This window comes from Condylura cristata, unplaced genomic scaffold, assembly GCF_000260355.1.
Source record: "Condylura cristata isolate star-nosed mole 26May11 unplaced genomic scaffold, ConCri1.0 scaffold00033, whole genome shotgun sequence".
Lineage (NCBI taxonomy): Eukaryota > Metazoa > Chordata > Mammalia > Eulipotyphla > Talpidae > Condylura > Condylura cristata.
The window spans coordinates 16,508,291-16,523,420 of NW_004567134.1; the positions used below are offsets into that span (position 1 = coordinate 16,508,291).

At 63.0% G+C, this 15,130-nt stretch overlaps 2 protein-coding genes across 4 annotated transcripts in view; one reads left to right on the plus strand and one right to left on the minus strand.

Moving 5' to 3' along the window:
* LOC101619714 (actin-related protein 2/3 complex subunit 4) overlaps nt 1-15,130 on the minus strand; it is a 38,632-nt gene that overhangs the window by 9,123 nt on the left and 14,379 nt on the right. The gene's annotated exons all lie outside the window — the stretch shown is intronic.
* TADA3 (transcriptional adaptor 3) lies at nt 7-7,943 on the plus strand. Of its 3 annotated transcripts, XM_012732111.1 has the most exons (10): nt 7-95; nt 208-265; nt 875-1,103; nt 2,284-2,534; nt 2,646-2,751; nt 3,859-4,000; nt 4,087-4,190; nt 5,104-5,213; nt 5,803-5,988; nt 7,383-7,943. In XM_012732111.1, the coding sequence occupies exons 3-10, from the start codon at nt 897-899 to the stop codon at nt 7,573-7,575; spliced, it is 1,299 nt and encodes a 432-aa protein (XP_012587565.1). In that variant the 5' UTR covers nt 7-95; nt 208-265; nt 875-896; the 3' UTR covers nt 7,576-7,943. The 3 variants fall into 3 exon arrangements, with proteins under 3 accessions (XP_012587565.1, XP_012587566.1, XP_004692443.1); XM_012732112.1 differs by lacking the exon at nt 208-265; XM_004692386.2 differs by having other exon boundaries at nt 7-265; nt 7,383-7,940.

Genomic DNA, 15,130 nt, shown 5'->3' on the forward strand with positions numbered 1-15,130 from the left:
GCCCGGCCCGCCCTCAGCCTGTTCCGGGGCGGTGGCGCCGTCAGACCGGAACTCCCCGCCCCCTCCCGGGGGCCGTTGGAGGCGGCTGTGAGGAGGTAGGGGGGGCCCCGTGGGGGGTCCCTCGAGGACCGGGACCCGGAAAGCGGGACGTTGGGGCGACCCACGAGTGGGGCCAGCCACTAAGCAGACCCACGTCTTCTGTGCCAGGCACTGAACTGGGCTCTTGACGGGCATCACCTCTTAATCCTCAGAGCATCCCAGGGAGGTAGGTGCTGTTGGAACCCCGTTTTACAGTCTCAGACTTCCCGTGCAGAAACAGCGCGGGCTCTGTCCCCATTCTGCAGACGGGAGGACTGAGGCCCAGGTAGGGGAAACCTATTCAGAAGCTCATGCCAGGGAAGGGCAAAGCCTGGGCTTGGACCCAGATACGCTTGGTTTACCTGGGCACAGGTGGACAAGGGTGAGGACAGAGTACTAGACCACATTAACCGGTGAGGCCGCGTGCTGAGAGTCAGGGCTTCCCTGGGAGAGGAATGGAAGTGCGGGGAAGAAGGGCCAGCGTGGGCAGGCCAGCGTGCGGATGCACACTCGAGGCCACTGGATGGATCGCGCCTGGCCCGTCCTGAGCGAGCCTGCTTCCCTCTCTGTAGAGTGGGCCCCAGCGTGGCTGCGTTGGGGTCGGGTGAGGAATTCAGTGGGAAGCTGGTAAGTTGCCTGCGCCTGCCAGCACAGGTAGGCGCTCTGCGAGCAGTCCCCGCCCGTGCCAGCCGCCCGCAGGGGGCCGAAGCCTGGCCTTCTGGAAGCTGTGCCAGGCTGGAGGAGCGCGGGTTTGCCGCTGCCACTTGTGTCCCATCATCGGCCCTCTGCTCTCCAGCTCCGGTCCCGCCTCCTGGGCCATGAGTGAGCTGAAGGACTGCCCCCTGCAGTTCCACGACTTCAAGTCTGTGGACCACCTGAAGGTCTGTCCCCGCTACACGGCGGTGCTGGCCCGCTCCGAGGATGACGGCATCGGCATCGAGGAGCTGGACACTCTGCAGCTGGAGCTTGAGACCCTGCTTTCCTCCGCCAGCCGGCGCCTGCGGGTGCTTGAGGCCGAAACCCAGGTGATTCCCCACGCAGGGGCTGTCACCAGAGATGGGCCACGACCCTTCGGGGGTGTGTCACGGAGTGACCCCATCTGCTGAAGCCGGGGGCACAGGAACTTGGGGTGGGGGGTGGAGAAGAGGGACCCGCGAGGGCTCACGGGACACGTGAAGTAGGCAGGAACGTGCGCGAGCCTCGTCAACTCAGACTTCTGACCACGGACCAGATCAGACCTCCACCCTGCTCCCCGTTAGTTCTGGGTTCTGTGGTGGTCACTGGGTCCTGGTGATTAGGGAGGAAGGTCACCGCCGGGAGGGGCGCTGGGTTGGACCAGTACAGGCGATGCACTACGTCACGAGCTGTGGATTTGAATTCTGGCCTCGGCCTTGCTAGTGTGCCCCAGCTCTGTGACCTTGAACACCAGTGCCCCGGACATCAGTTCTGTCTGTGAAGTGGGCTCAGTAACAGTAGCTACCTCCGCGCTTCTGCGAGGATTGAGAGGGTTTTTTTCTGTGCGTTACATGAACATGTTCACTACGCTGAGCCCTGAATACCCAGTGCTGTGCCAGGTCGAGGGAACAGAGGCGGTTAAGGAGTCTCGCAGTCTCCTGTAGCGAGCTTCCAGGTGAAGGGGAAAGGAGTGCTCTTCTTCCCGTCACCGAACAGCAGGTCGGGCTGGTGGTGGCGGGTCAGTGCCGCCACTGCCAACCCAGCTGCGCCTCAGGGGAACAGAATTACCTTGCAGACCCTGGGAATCCACAGGCGCCTTCAGAGCAGGTGATTTTAGCAGCCGAGGGGAGAGAAGCTTCCTGTGTGGAACTGTGAAGGCTTGCTGAGAAGCTGGTATCTTCACCCAAAAGCTACCACCAGCTTATTTTCCCATGGCTGGCACATGCTGGGGAGTGGGGTATGGTCACCAATTGGCCTTTCCACTGAAGGCCCGTGGCTGGCTTAGGGATGCAGATGGGGTCAGACACAGTGCAGACAAGCACACGAGCAGAGCAACGAGAAGTATACAGTGAATCCTGTGGTCAGGCGTGGAAAAGGAGCTGGGTTTTGAAGGATGAGTAGGAGTTTGCTAAATGAAAGGGATGATGGGGGCCTTGGATTCCCCTCGAGCGCGGACTCTGACTCTTTACCGGGGGGAAGAGCAGTCCCAAGTCTTCCTGCTCCCTGGCAGTGACTGTCTCTGGGTTCCAGATCCTCACCGACTGGCAGGATAAGAAGGGCGACCGACGGTTCCTGAAGCTGGGTCGAGACCATGAGCTAGGAACGCCCCCCAAACATGGGAAGCCCAAGAAGCAGAAGCTGGAAGGGAAGGCGGGGCACGGCCCCGGCCCCGGCCCCGGCCGCCCCAAGTCCAAGAACCTGCAGCCTAAAATCCAGGAGTATGAATTCACTGATGACCCAATCGATGTGCCGCGGATCCCCAAGAACGACGCCCCGAACAGGTGCTGGGGGCGCGCGCAGAGGGGGTCGGGGCAGGGGCAGTGCTGGCCACGGAGGGCCCGGCGGAGGCCGGGGCAGCAGAGCGGCCTCCTCAGGGTCTGCTGCCCCTGCAGGTTTTGGGCCTCGGTGGAGCCCTACTGTGCTGACATCACCAGCGAGGAGGTGCGCACGCTGGAGGAGCTGCTGAAGCCCCCGGAAGATGAGGCTGAACATTACAAGGTCGGAAGCCTGGGGCTCGAGGCCTGGCGCCCGACAGCAGGGCTCGGGGGGCTCCGTGGGGACCCGGAGCCTTGCGTCCTCTCCCTTCTTCCTGCGCAGCCTCCTGTCTGCCCCGCAGCCACCCCGACCCCAGGCCCTCCCCCGCTTTCTCCTCGCGTTGCGCCCCCTGAACCATCCCGTGGGGACCGCATCCGAGGCGTCTTGTTTCGCTGCGTTCTGTACCCCTCGCCTCAGTCACCCCCACTTTGGGTCAGCCGTTGACCAGTCTCACACTCTCCCTTCTCACGTCAGTCTGTGGGAGTCGGCGATGGAATTGAAAGTGTGCTGGTAAAGAGGCTGCAGGGGCGCCGCCCGGGCCAGCTGTCTCGGCCAGGTGCCACGGCGCCGCCGCCTCTGCCTGGGCTCCTCTGGCTCCCGAGACCGCAGGACCGGGTCCGGGCACCTCGGTCTCGGTGGCACAGCCCAGCGCCCCCTCGGGTTTCCTCGGCCCGGCCCTCCCCGCGGCGGTACCGGCCCACCCAGCGTTTCCCCGCCATCAGCCCCGCTCTGGGCTCCTGCCTCTGCTGGGCCTCCACGCCAGCTCCCCCCGGGCAAGCTGACTCCACCTTCAGGGCCCCGATCTCGTGTCACCTCCGCCAGAGCACCCCTGCGGAGTCCCCAGAATGCGGGTCTCTTGTGCTGCCGCACCGAGGCTTCACTAGACGCCTCGTCTTGCCTGAACGTTCAAGCAGTCTGAGGAAAGGTTTACACAGCGGTAGGGAACGCAGGCATGCAGAGGGTGGCTCCCTCTCACTCCTAACTCGGCCCTAGCTCTCTCCCGGGGCAGCCGCCAGGACCCGAGATGGGCCATACAGACACACCCCGCTGTGCCAATCCTCTGGAGCCACCCCACGCCGCCTGTGGGCGTTTCAGCTTTCCGTGCCGGCCGCCACTGGGCCGGGGGGCTAGCGCTCGGGTCCTCTGCCTCCTCTCGCCTACAGCAGGCCTAGGCCTTGCGTGGGGCTGGGCCTCGGACGCAGAGCAGCCGGTGAGTGGAGAGCCTGTGACTGCCAGTCCTGGGGCTGGCTGGCCAGTGTCCACCTTTGGGACCAGGGATCTCACCCACAGATCCCGCCTCTGGGGAAGCACTACTCCCAGCGCTGGGCACAGGAGGACCTGCTGGAGGAACAGAAGGACGGGGCCCGGGCAGCGGCCGTGGCTGACAAGAAGAAAGGCCTCCTGGGGCCTCTGACTGAACTGGACACTAAAGGTAGGCCCCTCGCCGCCCTGCCTGCCCCAGGCCAGTTACGTTCCTGGGGCTTGAGCCCACCTGGCCGCCGCCTCTGTCTGCTCCAGATGTGGATGCCCTGCTGAAGAAGTCCGAGGCCCAGCACGAGCAGCCAGAAGACGGGTGCCCTTTTGGCGCGCTGACGCAGCGCCTCCTGCAGGCCCTGGTGGAGGTCAGCACCGCAGCCCGCGCCCCCGCAGAACCCGCGTCTTACTCCCGTGGTGGTGTGGGCTGAAGTGTAGTTAGAAAGGTCCAGGTGGTGAGCACGTGGCGTGATCCTTCTCGCAGACGAGCTCGCCTAGCTAGTCAGCTCCCCTCGTCTCCAGCCGCAGCCCTGCCCCCTGGGTCGCCAGCACCCCGGTTTCTTGTCGAGTGCTGGCGAGACTGAGCCCAGCGCTAGGGCTTTTCCACACACCCTCTCCCTGGGAGCCTGATAGCAGTCAGCCCCCTGCTGCAGCAGGGTAGAGGCTGAGGAAGGGAGCTGCTGGGCGGGCCACACCACTCGCAAGCAGAAGCAGGCCGCAGCCCGGCGGGCTCCTGTCCGCCACGGGCTCCCCCCGAGCCTCCGTTGGCTCCTCAGACTCGAGCCCACAGCCCTTTCTCCTAGGCTGGAGACCTTCCAGCTTAGTGGAGGGTAGGCTTGGGGGCCTCGCCACCTCGCGCGCAGTCGCCCCAGGCCGCTCCCAGCCCACAGACAGTGTGACCTTCCCTCCTCTGAGCGCTTCCCGCTGGAGGACTCTGTCCCCAGGATCACCTCCCGCAGGGCAGGCTGGGAGGCAGCGCCGCTGGGTCGCCAGAAGCCCAGCTGCTGCGGACCCAGGCGGGAAGGGCAGGCGGCCCCCCACACGGTCAGCACGGTGCCCGTTGCCACTGCCGGTGTTACCGTCACGCTCACTGGTTCCTGCTCCCTTTCAGGGTCGGCACCCAGAAACGGGGTTCTGAAATGACCGCTTTTGGGAGTAGGTTGGGGGAGGCACAGAGGCGGGCTGGAGGAGCTAAAGGGCTGTTTCTGGTCTGCGGAGATTGTCCACGCCGGTCAGAGCAGAGCAAGAAACAGTAAGTGGCGACTCTCCTCCATCTTCTAGGAAAATATCATCTCCCCGATGGAGGACTCGCCCATTCCTGACATGTCGGGGAAAGAGTCGGGGGCTGACGGGGCCAGCACCTCTCCCCGCAACCAGAACAAGCCCTTCAGGTGAGCACCTGCTGTGCACCCCACAGCCGGGCCCTGCTGTCCACTTCTGCGTGGGGGGCTCTTCCTCAGCAAAGAGGCCGAGGCCGGGAGCCAGAGCCCGAGAGGCTGCAGCCCGGCGTGCTGGCCGGGGTGGCCCACCCCCACCTTCCCAGAGGGGGCCGAGGCCCTCTGTGGTGCAGTGACCGGCAGCCGTCAGTCCTGTTGGCAGGTACAAGCCAGCTACCTGCAAAGGTGTCACCGCCGTGGCTGTCAGGCAGGTGCTGGCTGCAGCGCTCCGTGGGGGCCTGCTTGCTTCAGGTACTTGTACACGTCTGTACCTGGTGGGGAGCGTGTTTCAGACCTGTGACGGTGCGTGTGCAACGCTGTGTATTCTTTATCGTGTCTGGTGCAGTGTTAACACTCAGCGCCGCGGCAGGATGACAGTGGTTCTCGCGGCGTGTCGGACAGAGGTGGGGCAGTGCTGCCTGTGTTTGAGACGCCCAGGTGCACCTGTCCCTGAGCCAGCAGAGGCAGGGGTCCCAGAGAGAAGGGAAGGGGCTCCCTGGCCCTGGGGCCGCGCGGGCCTGAGCTGAGGCCGCCCTCCCCGCAGCGTGCCTCACACCAAGTCCCTGGAGAGCCGCATCAAGGAGGAGCTGATCGCGCAGGGCCTGCTGGAGTCCGAGGACCGGCCCGCCGAGGACTCGGAGGACGAGGTGCTGGCGGAGCTGCGCAAGCGGCAGGCTGAGCTGAAGGCGCTCAGCGCCCACAACCGCACCAAGAAGCACGACCTGCTGAGGTGAGGGCCGCGAGCGGGCGGGGGCTGGCAGGCCTGGGGAGCCCTGGGCGCCTGAAGACGCCCCGCATGCGGGGGACCTCTGCCCGGGGACGTCCTGGACGCCACCTGCCAGCGTCTGTGCCTGGCGGCCGGCCGGCGGCGTCACTTGGGGGAGGCCCGTGGAAGACGACGTCCCGGCGGCCATTTCCAGGCGTGCAGCGCAGTCTGCTGAGTGCCCTGCCGTGTGACTGCGGAGAAATCTCCTCATGCTATCTTCTCCCCCGCAAGCCCTCCCCCTCCGAGCTGCCCTAAGAGAAACTCCCCACACGCAGGAAGGGAGGAGAGGACAGCACCCGCCAGGGCGTTCTCCACCTAGACTTGCCAGTCTGGTCACCAGAAGGGTGGGACGCGTGACTAGCTGCGCAAGTCGACGGTGCCCTCGGGCTCCCCCGTGGGGCGTGGGCGGGGCCGCTTACTGTATACTGGCTCTGGTCCGCCCTGCCCCGCGTTGCTCACAGCGCGGGGGTGACATCCGGAGGGATGTCACGGTGGAGAGCTCGCCCTTTCACCCAGCTCCTTGCTCCTCACGGGCCGGCGGGGTCTGAGTCCCAGAGAGCCCACAGGCGGGCGCGTTCGTGTGGCCGCTCGCCCTCTCCGCCGGGCTGGGCCGGGCTCGCAGCCAGGGGGTGGGCGGTAACCAGACAGGTCACCTAAAGGTACCGGCTGGCGGCTGCTCGGCCCGTAAGGACGAAGCGCAGTGCCCGCGCCGCGTAACAGCAGCGGCGGCAGCGGGCCGGGGGCGCGTGCCCTGGAGCAGGCTCAGGCGAGCGCGCAGCCGAAGGCTGCCCAGGCAGCGGAGCGCAAGCTGAAGCCGCCTCTGGCTCGAGCCCCTGTCCCCTCGCGCGGGAGAGGCGGCACCGACAACGGGGCAGTGGGGCCCGCGGCATGGCCCTTAGCACCGCCGTGGCCAGCCCGCGGGGCCTCGAGCAAGGCGCGTCCTGCCCTCAGCGCCATCGGCTGTGCTGGAGGGGCCGAGTGCCCCGAGTGGGCTCCCGCTGCCCCGACACGTAGGTGGTTCTGGAGCTGGATGCCAAGGTAGCAGGTCTTCTGGCTCTGAAGCACCTTTTAAAGAAAGTTTGAGGCAGGCGGCCTTGATTCAGACTCCCTACATCCCAGCTCTGGGGTCGTGGGCCATCCTTGCCCTCCTGGAGGCCGGCTGCTCATGGCAGCTGGAGTGACAGCGCCTGCCTTCCTGGAGGGCTGGCAGCCAGCGCTGCAGAGCTTAAGCACATGACACCACGAGCATAGCTCTGTGATGGCTTTTGGACGAAAGGCTTGCATAAGGCCGCACCTGGTGGTCGGTGGGCTCACCCTGGCAGTGGGCTGCCCACACAGCTGGCCTCTTGTCCCCCCAGACTAGCAAAGGAGGAGGTGAGCCGGCAGGAGCTGAGGCAGCGGGTCCGCATGGCAGACAATGAGGTCATGGACGCCTTCCGCAAGATCATGGCTGCCCGGCAGAAGAAGCGGACTCCCACCAAGAAAGAGAAGGACCAGGCCTGGAAGACTCTCAAGGAGCGGGAGAGCATCCTGAAGCTGCTGGACGGGTAGCTCTCGCCTGGCCTTGCCTCGGCTGCCTTCCCTGCACGGGCAGGAAGGGGCGGAGGCCGCTTCTTCCACTGGCGGCCAGAGCCCTGGCCCGTGGCTGCCCCTCCGTGTCAGATGGTGACAGTCCCTAGAGGCTGGCAGCCTCCCCGGAGGCCCTTTGGCCTCGCCTGGGCAGCCAGGATAGGGGACCCTGCTGGGCTTGCCGGGGCCCGGTCTCCACTTGGTCCCCCAGATGAGTGGGGGCTTTCTGTTGAGCCTTCCTCTTCCCCCGTCACCTTTCCCCACCCCCACTTTCTCTCCTCCAAGGACTTCTCCCTTGTGGTTTTGTAAAGTGCAAACTTAAAAGTAAAGTAACTGTTGTGGTTTTTTAAAAAGCACGCAGAGTCTTTCGATGTCTGTTATTGTGGGGAAAAGTGGGTGTGGGTAGCGTGCCCAGGTGGCACACCTCGTGACTCAGCCTGGCACCCCTCGCCCGTGCCATTCATTCAGGGAGAACTTTCTGAGGATACCTGGGCTACAGGTATCCCCCTCCCAACGTGCATTAATCACCAGGACTTGGCTGGGGCCTGCCGAGGGCCAGCAACTCAACAGGCCGTCCAGAGTGCGGGTGTCCCCGCCCCCCAGCTTCCACTAAAGTGGAAGGGCTCCCCTCCGGCTGGGCAGGGTCAGCCAGTAGCAGTCAGTGAACCCGCTAACCGCCATCTCACTTCCTTGCTTCTCATGTCCAGCACAGGCAGGAGCCAGCTGGCTTCCGGAACAGCAAGAGCCTTTCCCAGGCTGCCTGTGTCTGACCGGCCCAAACAGATCTGCAGCGAAACCACTGTGGCTGGGGGATTCTGAGGGCCTAAAATAGAGTGAGTGATGGCTGCCACTGAGCCCAGGCCGAGGGGAGACAGGGTGAGCCCATCAAAAGTCTGAGTGAGAAGGAAGTGGTGCTGGGCGGCCACCAGCAAGGCCCTCGGCCTGGCCGGAAGTGAGGCTGGGGGTGCAGAGGGCGGGGCACACCCCCTTGCCTGCTTCCAGTTGTTCCCAGAGTAGTCAGACTTGGAGGGAATTTATAACTGACTGTGGGAAGGCTGAGGCCCTCGCAGAGGAGAGGCGGGGGGGTCCCTGAGGAAGTGAACTAAGCCATAAAGAAGGAAGACCGGGACATCTCCTGGACGCGAGCCCTCCCCCGTTCTAGGTGCCTCTTATGGGGCTGAGAATGGGTGGACACCTCACCCCGGCGTGGCCACAGAGCCTGCCCCGACGAGCGAGCACGTGACCGAGTGGGGCCCGGCTGGGGCCTTCCGCGAGGCTGCTGTGTGGATGCTCAGAGAAGGGTTTCTCTCCCCTTTGGTTCCAAAGTCACAGGGCGCGAGTTTGGAGCCCTTTCCTGCCGTGGAGAGCGCTGCCTGAGGAAACCGCTGGGAAGCAGAGCAGACGCCCGAAGCGCAGCAGGAGCCCGCCGCGTCCCGGCTTGGCAGTCCCGGCAGCTTCGGGCTCAAGCTAGTTGGGAGTTGCGTCCTGTTGTTCACCATTTGCTAACTAAAAACGGTCTGGCTAATAAAGAGAGTTTGGGCCAAAAAAGGATGAAATAGGGTGTGCGGAGAGGACTGTGTGCGGCGGGTCACCGTCCCAGGGTCGTCACAACCTTCCTAGAAGAGACCCCCGAGGGCCTCCCTGGTGGCGCAGCGGGTTGAAGCGCAGCACTAAGAAAGGACCCCCACGCTTCTAGGGGTTGTGGAATTAATGTTCGGCAATCCTTAGGCATGCACCGGACACCGGGCTGTTCAGCGGCTGATCTTCCCAGCTACCCTGTGGGAGCTTCTGATTACATCCCACTCACAGACGGGGAAACGGTCTCAGGAGGTGCTCTACCTTGCTGGGGCAAATGAATGACGAGGGGTTAGCCACGGTTCCAAACTCAAAAGTCTATGAATCGCAGACCAAAAGCCCTTCACCACCCATGGCCCAGCCCTGCCACCTGTTTGCAGGCAAATCCAGCCTCGGACAGGACCGCCCTGGGGCACGAGGGGCTGAGGCTCAGCACTGGGAGGCCGTGGGCACCCCGCACACGAGTCCCAGCCCCGGCAGGGAGGGACCCCCGTGCGCCCCTCCTGCCTCCCCGCTGCACCTCTCAGCGGTGGACTTCAGGTTCCTCCCGGTGCCTCCTCCCACCCGCACCTCTGGCCAACACCCCTGCTCTTGTATGTTCAAATAAAAAACAAAACTTAGTAGGTATGGGTCACGCGCACCTATGCCGCCATCCATGGCATCTCTGCCTGCAGCCCCAACTCTTAATTACCACCACGTCCATTAGGACAGACCATACGTGTGGCAGACAACAGCAGTAGACAGTTCTAGAAACAGAGACCGCTTTGTGGAAAAGGTAGGATGGGAGAGTGGTCTGAGACTAGTTACAATTGTGGGAAGGGAATCAGCTCACACATACTCTGACCTGTACCCTAGTTACTGCATGCAGAAATAAATTTAAAAATTGTGAGTGGGCCCTCCCCAGTGGCACAGTGGATTGAAGCACTATGAAGCTGTCGCAGTCACCGCAGCACGAGTTCGATCCCCGGCCAGGGAGTGACTCAGATGGCGCGGCAGACCTCACCCCTCTATTCCCTTCTGTTTTGCCCGCTGCTCCCCTCAGCGGCGTACTTCAGTCCATCGGCCTGTCCTGCTCCCCACTCCATCTCTGGTGAAGCCTCTCACCCCCCACACCTCTGGCCTGTACCCCAGTTCTGTATGCACAAATCTAAAAAACAATTGTAGAAGGGTAAGGTAGATCCTGTAAATACCAGGAAGAAACGGCTCGGCCTGCCTCATTCGGGAGCAGACCTAGCTTTCAGGGACCAGCTGTGAGCACACCCGCTGTCTGCCTGGGGCCCACGGCCCGCACCCCTGCCCCCGCCGGGCTGCCCACACCTGCGTGGTGAGCAGTGCCGCTGCCATCCGCAGAGCAGGGTGCCGAGGCTCCGAGGGCTGCCTTGGGCTGCCCTGCCGCCTGAGGGGACGCCTTGGAACAGGGACAGCACCAGAGAGCACCACCCCGACAGGCAGCCACAGCGGGCAGAGGCCTTCTCACAGCCACAGCCCTGATGCGGGAGCCAAAAGAGGCCTCATCTGTGAGGTTGGGAGGGAATGGGATCCCCGCGGGGGAAGGGAGACGTTCCAGACCCCGCCCCGCCCCGCCAAGATTCCAGTTTAAAACACTCCTATACCTTATCACTGCTTTGGTGGACAAAGTCTTTCCGGTCTTGGCCCTAGAAGGCATCCAACCTGCCGAAGAGTTCTCCAGCCTCGAATGCCTTAGCTGTGAACATGCTGTAACGTTCTGGAAAACGCCCCCTCCCTGTCCCGGCAGGCAGACGGGCGAGCAAGGCCGTCTGCGCGGCCCGGGAGTCCAAAACAGCTCCAAAATCTGACGCCCGCGGGTCGTCCGTCTTTCCGTCCCCACCGAGGACCAAGGAGCTGGACGAAGGAGACTGACAGTGGACACTGGGCCTTTGCGCCTCCCGCGCATTCCGTAGGAGGAAGAACTCAAACGCTGCTCTGCTTTCCTCGGACATGGACAGCATCGTCACGTCGGGGCGACTCAGAACCAGGAGCCACGCTCTCCCCCTCCCCGCCTCAAGAAAATGACACTCAATGTCGGTGACCACTGCTCCTACCTAGATAGCGGAACTCAAATCGCGGTTTGTCGGGACAGTCCTCACCAAGCAGACCCTTTTATACAGCTCCTGGACTCGAACGCTGCCTGTGGTGATCCAATAACGCTCTGGCTATCACGGGGATCTTACTTCTAGAGGACAGACCTGGGCGCCAGGGGGAGTAAACCGGGGCTGGCAGGTGGGTGGGTGGAGGCCAAGCCCTGGGGCTGAAGCCCCTGCCAGCTCCTGAGCACCGGGTGTGCTGGGTGCTGGGTCCCAGCTGACCTCCTGGGAATTTGAGACACTGGGCCCCGGAGCCGATTCCTCTCTGGCCTGGGGCTCAGGACTCAGGGAGGAGCCAGTCAGGATTACCTCCTCCGCGTCTGCATTCATTCATTCACTCCACTTACTCCTCTCCACCCCCTGGGTCCTTCTTCTACCCCGCCCCCAGCGCCCTGTGGCTGTGACCCAGAGGTGGGGGAGGAAGGCTTTAGATGTGGTTGGGCAGGCAATCTAAAGGCAAGGCCTTGACAGCAAGAAAGGCCAAGACCGTGAGAGCAAGAGTCGGGAGGAACAGGGCCTGAGGGTCGCAGGCGGGAGGACTCAAGCCACAGCAGCCGGCAGGACAGGACGGGCTTCAGGGAGGACGGGAGGAAGCTGCTGGGAGGAGCCGGTCTGGACAAAAGGAGCCCCAAAGCAGAGGGAGGTGTGAACAGCTGCCTCTTAGACAGAGGCGAGAACTGCAGTGTGACTGGGCCCTGGGGGTGTGGCTGGGAGGGGAGGACGAGATCAAGCTGGAAAGTAGGCTGAGGCCAGGCTCTGAGAGGCAAGTTGCAGAGTGGCTTCACCCTCCAGGGCAGTGGTTTTCAGGTGTGGGGCCTGCCCTGGGAGCACCCGTAACAGACACACGCTCAGGCTACAGGCCGAGAGAACCAGACTCCAGAGGTGGGTCCCTGTCACCTGTTTCAACCTGCTTTGCCAATGACCCCCAAGAGCACCCGGGCAGCACAGCGGGGTGCTGCGGGGGGCAGACAGGGCACCCCCATGTGCAGACACCTGTCTGAGAAGGTGGAGCCGGGCGGAACCATCCACGTCCTCCCAGACGTGTTTTCCTTCTCAGTCTGAGTTGGACATGTGCTTTTTTTTTTTCTTTTTGACATAAGCTTTGAAAAACTGAACATCCCAGCTTCTCTTGCAGCTAGGTGTGATGATGCGACTCAGTTTTGGTCACAATGGGGTGCATGTGGGATAGCCATGCGCCAGTGTGAGGCCAAGGGTTCCCAGGGCTGAGCCTTCCGCGCTCCTGTCTCCCTGCTTGGGAAGACTGGGTGGCCGCCGCGCCGACATGCGTCACAGGCAACGCCCTAGGGAGGATGAGGGTCTGCGGCCAGGGTCCCGCCGACCCAGGAGGCTCGTTCCATCCGCGAGTGCTTACGGCCAGACTGCGGTGCACTTCTGTTCCATTTAAATTAGCTTATTCTGTGCGTCACAGAAACCAAGCCTACGTTTTAGTCTCTTGATACTCTAGCTGCTCTCCTCCCTCACTCCCTCTTTTCCTTCTTTCTTCCTCAAAAGAATTTGGGAAAGCTTATACCTGACCATCTGCCCAGTGGTTTCCGGAAAGTTCAGCTATAAAGATAAGCCCATGGCATGTGATGGAGCTGCTGTCAGGAAGCACAACATTTAGCTCTAAGCTTCCTGGAAGCCAAGGCGAAAATGGAAATAAGACAAGTCGGTCTCAGAGCACCTGCCGTCAGAGGAAAGGGCATTGCCCAGTTTTCCTGACACAAATTCTATTCATTTCTCATGCCGGAGAAATCTCTCAATTGGAGACATGCACTGGTCATATTCTCCATACATCTGACAGCCAACGGAGACTGAATTTTATGTAGTGATTTCTTGCTACAACCTTTGATGAACGCGCCGGTCACAGTGTCAAGACAGTTCCGCAGGGTGATTCTGCAAACGAGCAAGCTGGGGGCCCCCACGCGCTTGCTGAATTCTCTCAACAACCAACCCTGTGTCAGTGTAGATAAGATGATGCCACTTCTTCTGCTGGTGAGGAACCAAGAAGCCGAAAAGGGGAAGGGCCAGATCTGCTAGCCGAGGTGAGCCGTATTGCAAGCCAGGTCTTCCGCTCAGGAGGCCCTGTCAGGAGGCCCTGTCCTGCCCTTGCATCTGAGAACAGCCTCAGGGGCCTTGCCCAGGACAGTCTGAGTCCACAGGGGAGATCGCCCAGATCTGGCCAATACCAGAGGGGCCTGCACCTCCTCAGACAGGCAGTTCCTGAAGGGGGGAGGGGGCGGCCCGTACCAAGCGGGCAGAAGGGAAACCCCCATTTTAAGGAAGTGTGTGACTGCCAGGGATGGAAGGGGAAGACTGCGAGGCGCCGCTGCCCTTCGGCTGATGTCTAGGAAAGAAGGAAACTCCGCTCTGGTCTCCTCTCCGCGCCGGCGGTGCAGGCCAACAGGAGACGTCGCTGGGGAGGGCACGTCCAAGCTGCCCGTCCCCAAGCTAGCCGAGAGGTGGCTGGGCCACGCCCAGGTGGGGAGACTGAGGCTCAGGGCAGCCAGCGGATGGCCCGCACTGCCCCTGCGGAAGAGGAGCCAGAGTTTGAGCCGGCCCTGCCTGACTCCGAAACTTCCCGTAACGCCGCCTCTGTTCCCGCGGCCTGCGCGGCTGTGACCTCAGGCCCCGTCTGTCGCTTGGCCGCTGCTTCCCATAAAATCTCAGCACGTGAGTGCGACAGGCACATTCCCACCGCCCCTTGATGACCCTTTTTTTACGGGACTTTTTGATGATAGGGTTCATACTGCTCAACCGAAGCACCCTGCTGGAAGAGGCCTGCCGCGCCACGTGGGTCACTCCCTGGCGGGGAGGAACTCACTGCAGGAGCAGCAGCCGGCTTCACCCGGCTGCGCCACCAGGGAGGGCCCACCGCGTATATCTTTCGTTCTGCAGAAATAGGTACATGTAGACATGCGTAAATGCTTCGGACGCCAAAGCAGGCAAAACATGAAGCAGCGAGCACAGCTGCCGGCTCCCGAGGCCAGAGAGCACCTCAGCACCCTGGAAATGCTGTCAACGACATCCCCCAGCGGGGGTGGGGGGTGCTGGTGGGTGCAGGGGAGAGCGGGCCTCACCCGGGGGTGGAAAGGGTGTTTTCCCCGGAGCCAGATCTGAGACACTGGGAGTGGGGGAGGGAAACTGCCTCTTGCCCACCCCTGGACAAAGCAGGGCCTCCCTGAGCCTCCCCTGAAAGACATCTAGCTCTCCTGCGGGCAGGCACTTCACAGGGCAGGCTCATGAGCCGCAGGCTCATAGAATTCCAGGCCTGCTGGGGCGTGACCCTTCTTCCCACTTCGCAGATGCAGAAACTGACACTCAGGGTGAGGAGCTGCCCCGCCACACCCTGGTCTCAGCCGTCCTCCGCCTCACCTGCACAATGGGACAATAACCTGGCCACCCTCCTGGACAAAGGCAGTTGGGGACAAAGCACCGGTGTTCCCCTTCTCCAGCAGGAATTGGGGGCGGGGGCACTAGCAGGTGATGGAGATGGTCAGGGCTGGTGTGGCCTCTGGCTGACCCCTCCCCCCCTTTGGCCAGCTGCCTCCCCCTTCACCCAGAGCCGAATTCTTCCCAAGGAAGGACTTGCGCAAGAGGACCCGGCCAGGGCTCTTGGCCCCCTGCCTGCCGCCTCGGAGCGTTGAGCCCCCACCCTCGGGGCTGGCCCCCAGCCACGGCTCCGGCGCCTGCCCAGTCACGTGGGCCTCGGGTCCTCTTTGGCCGGCTTCCAGCAGGGTCCCGATTTACCTCCCCCTCCGCCCACTTCCCTCGCGGCCACACCCGCTCTCCCCGCAGGTGTCAGACCTGGAGGCTGAGCGCCAGCCAGCGAGGCCGGCGCCTCCTCCCCCCTGCCC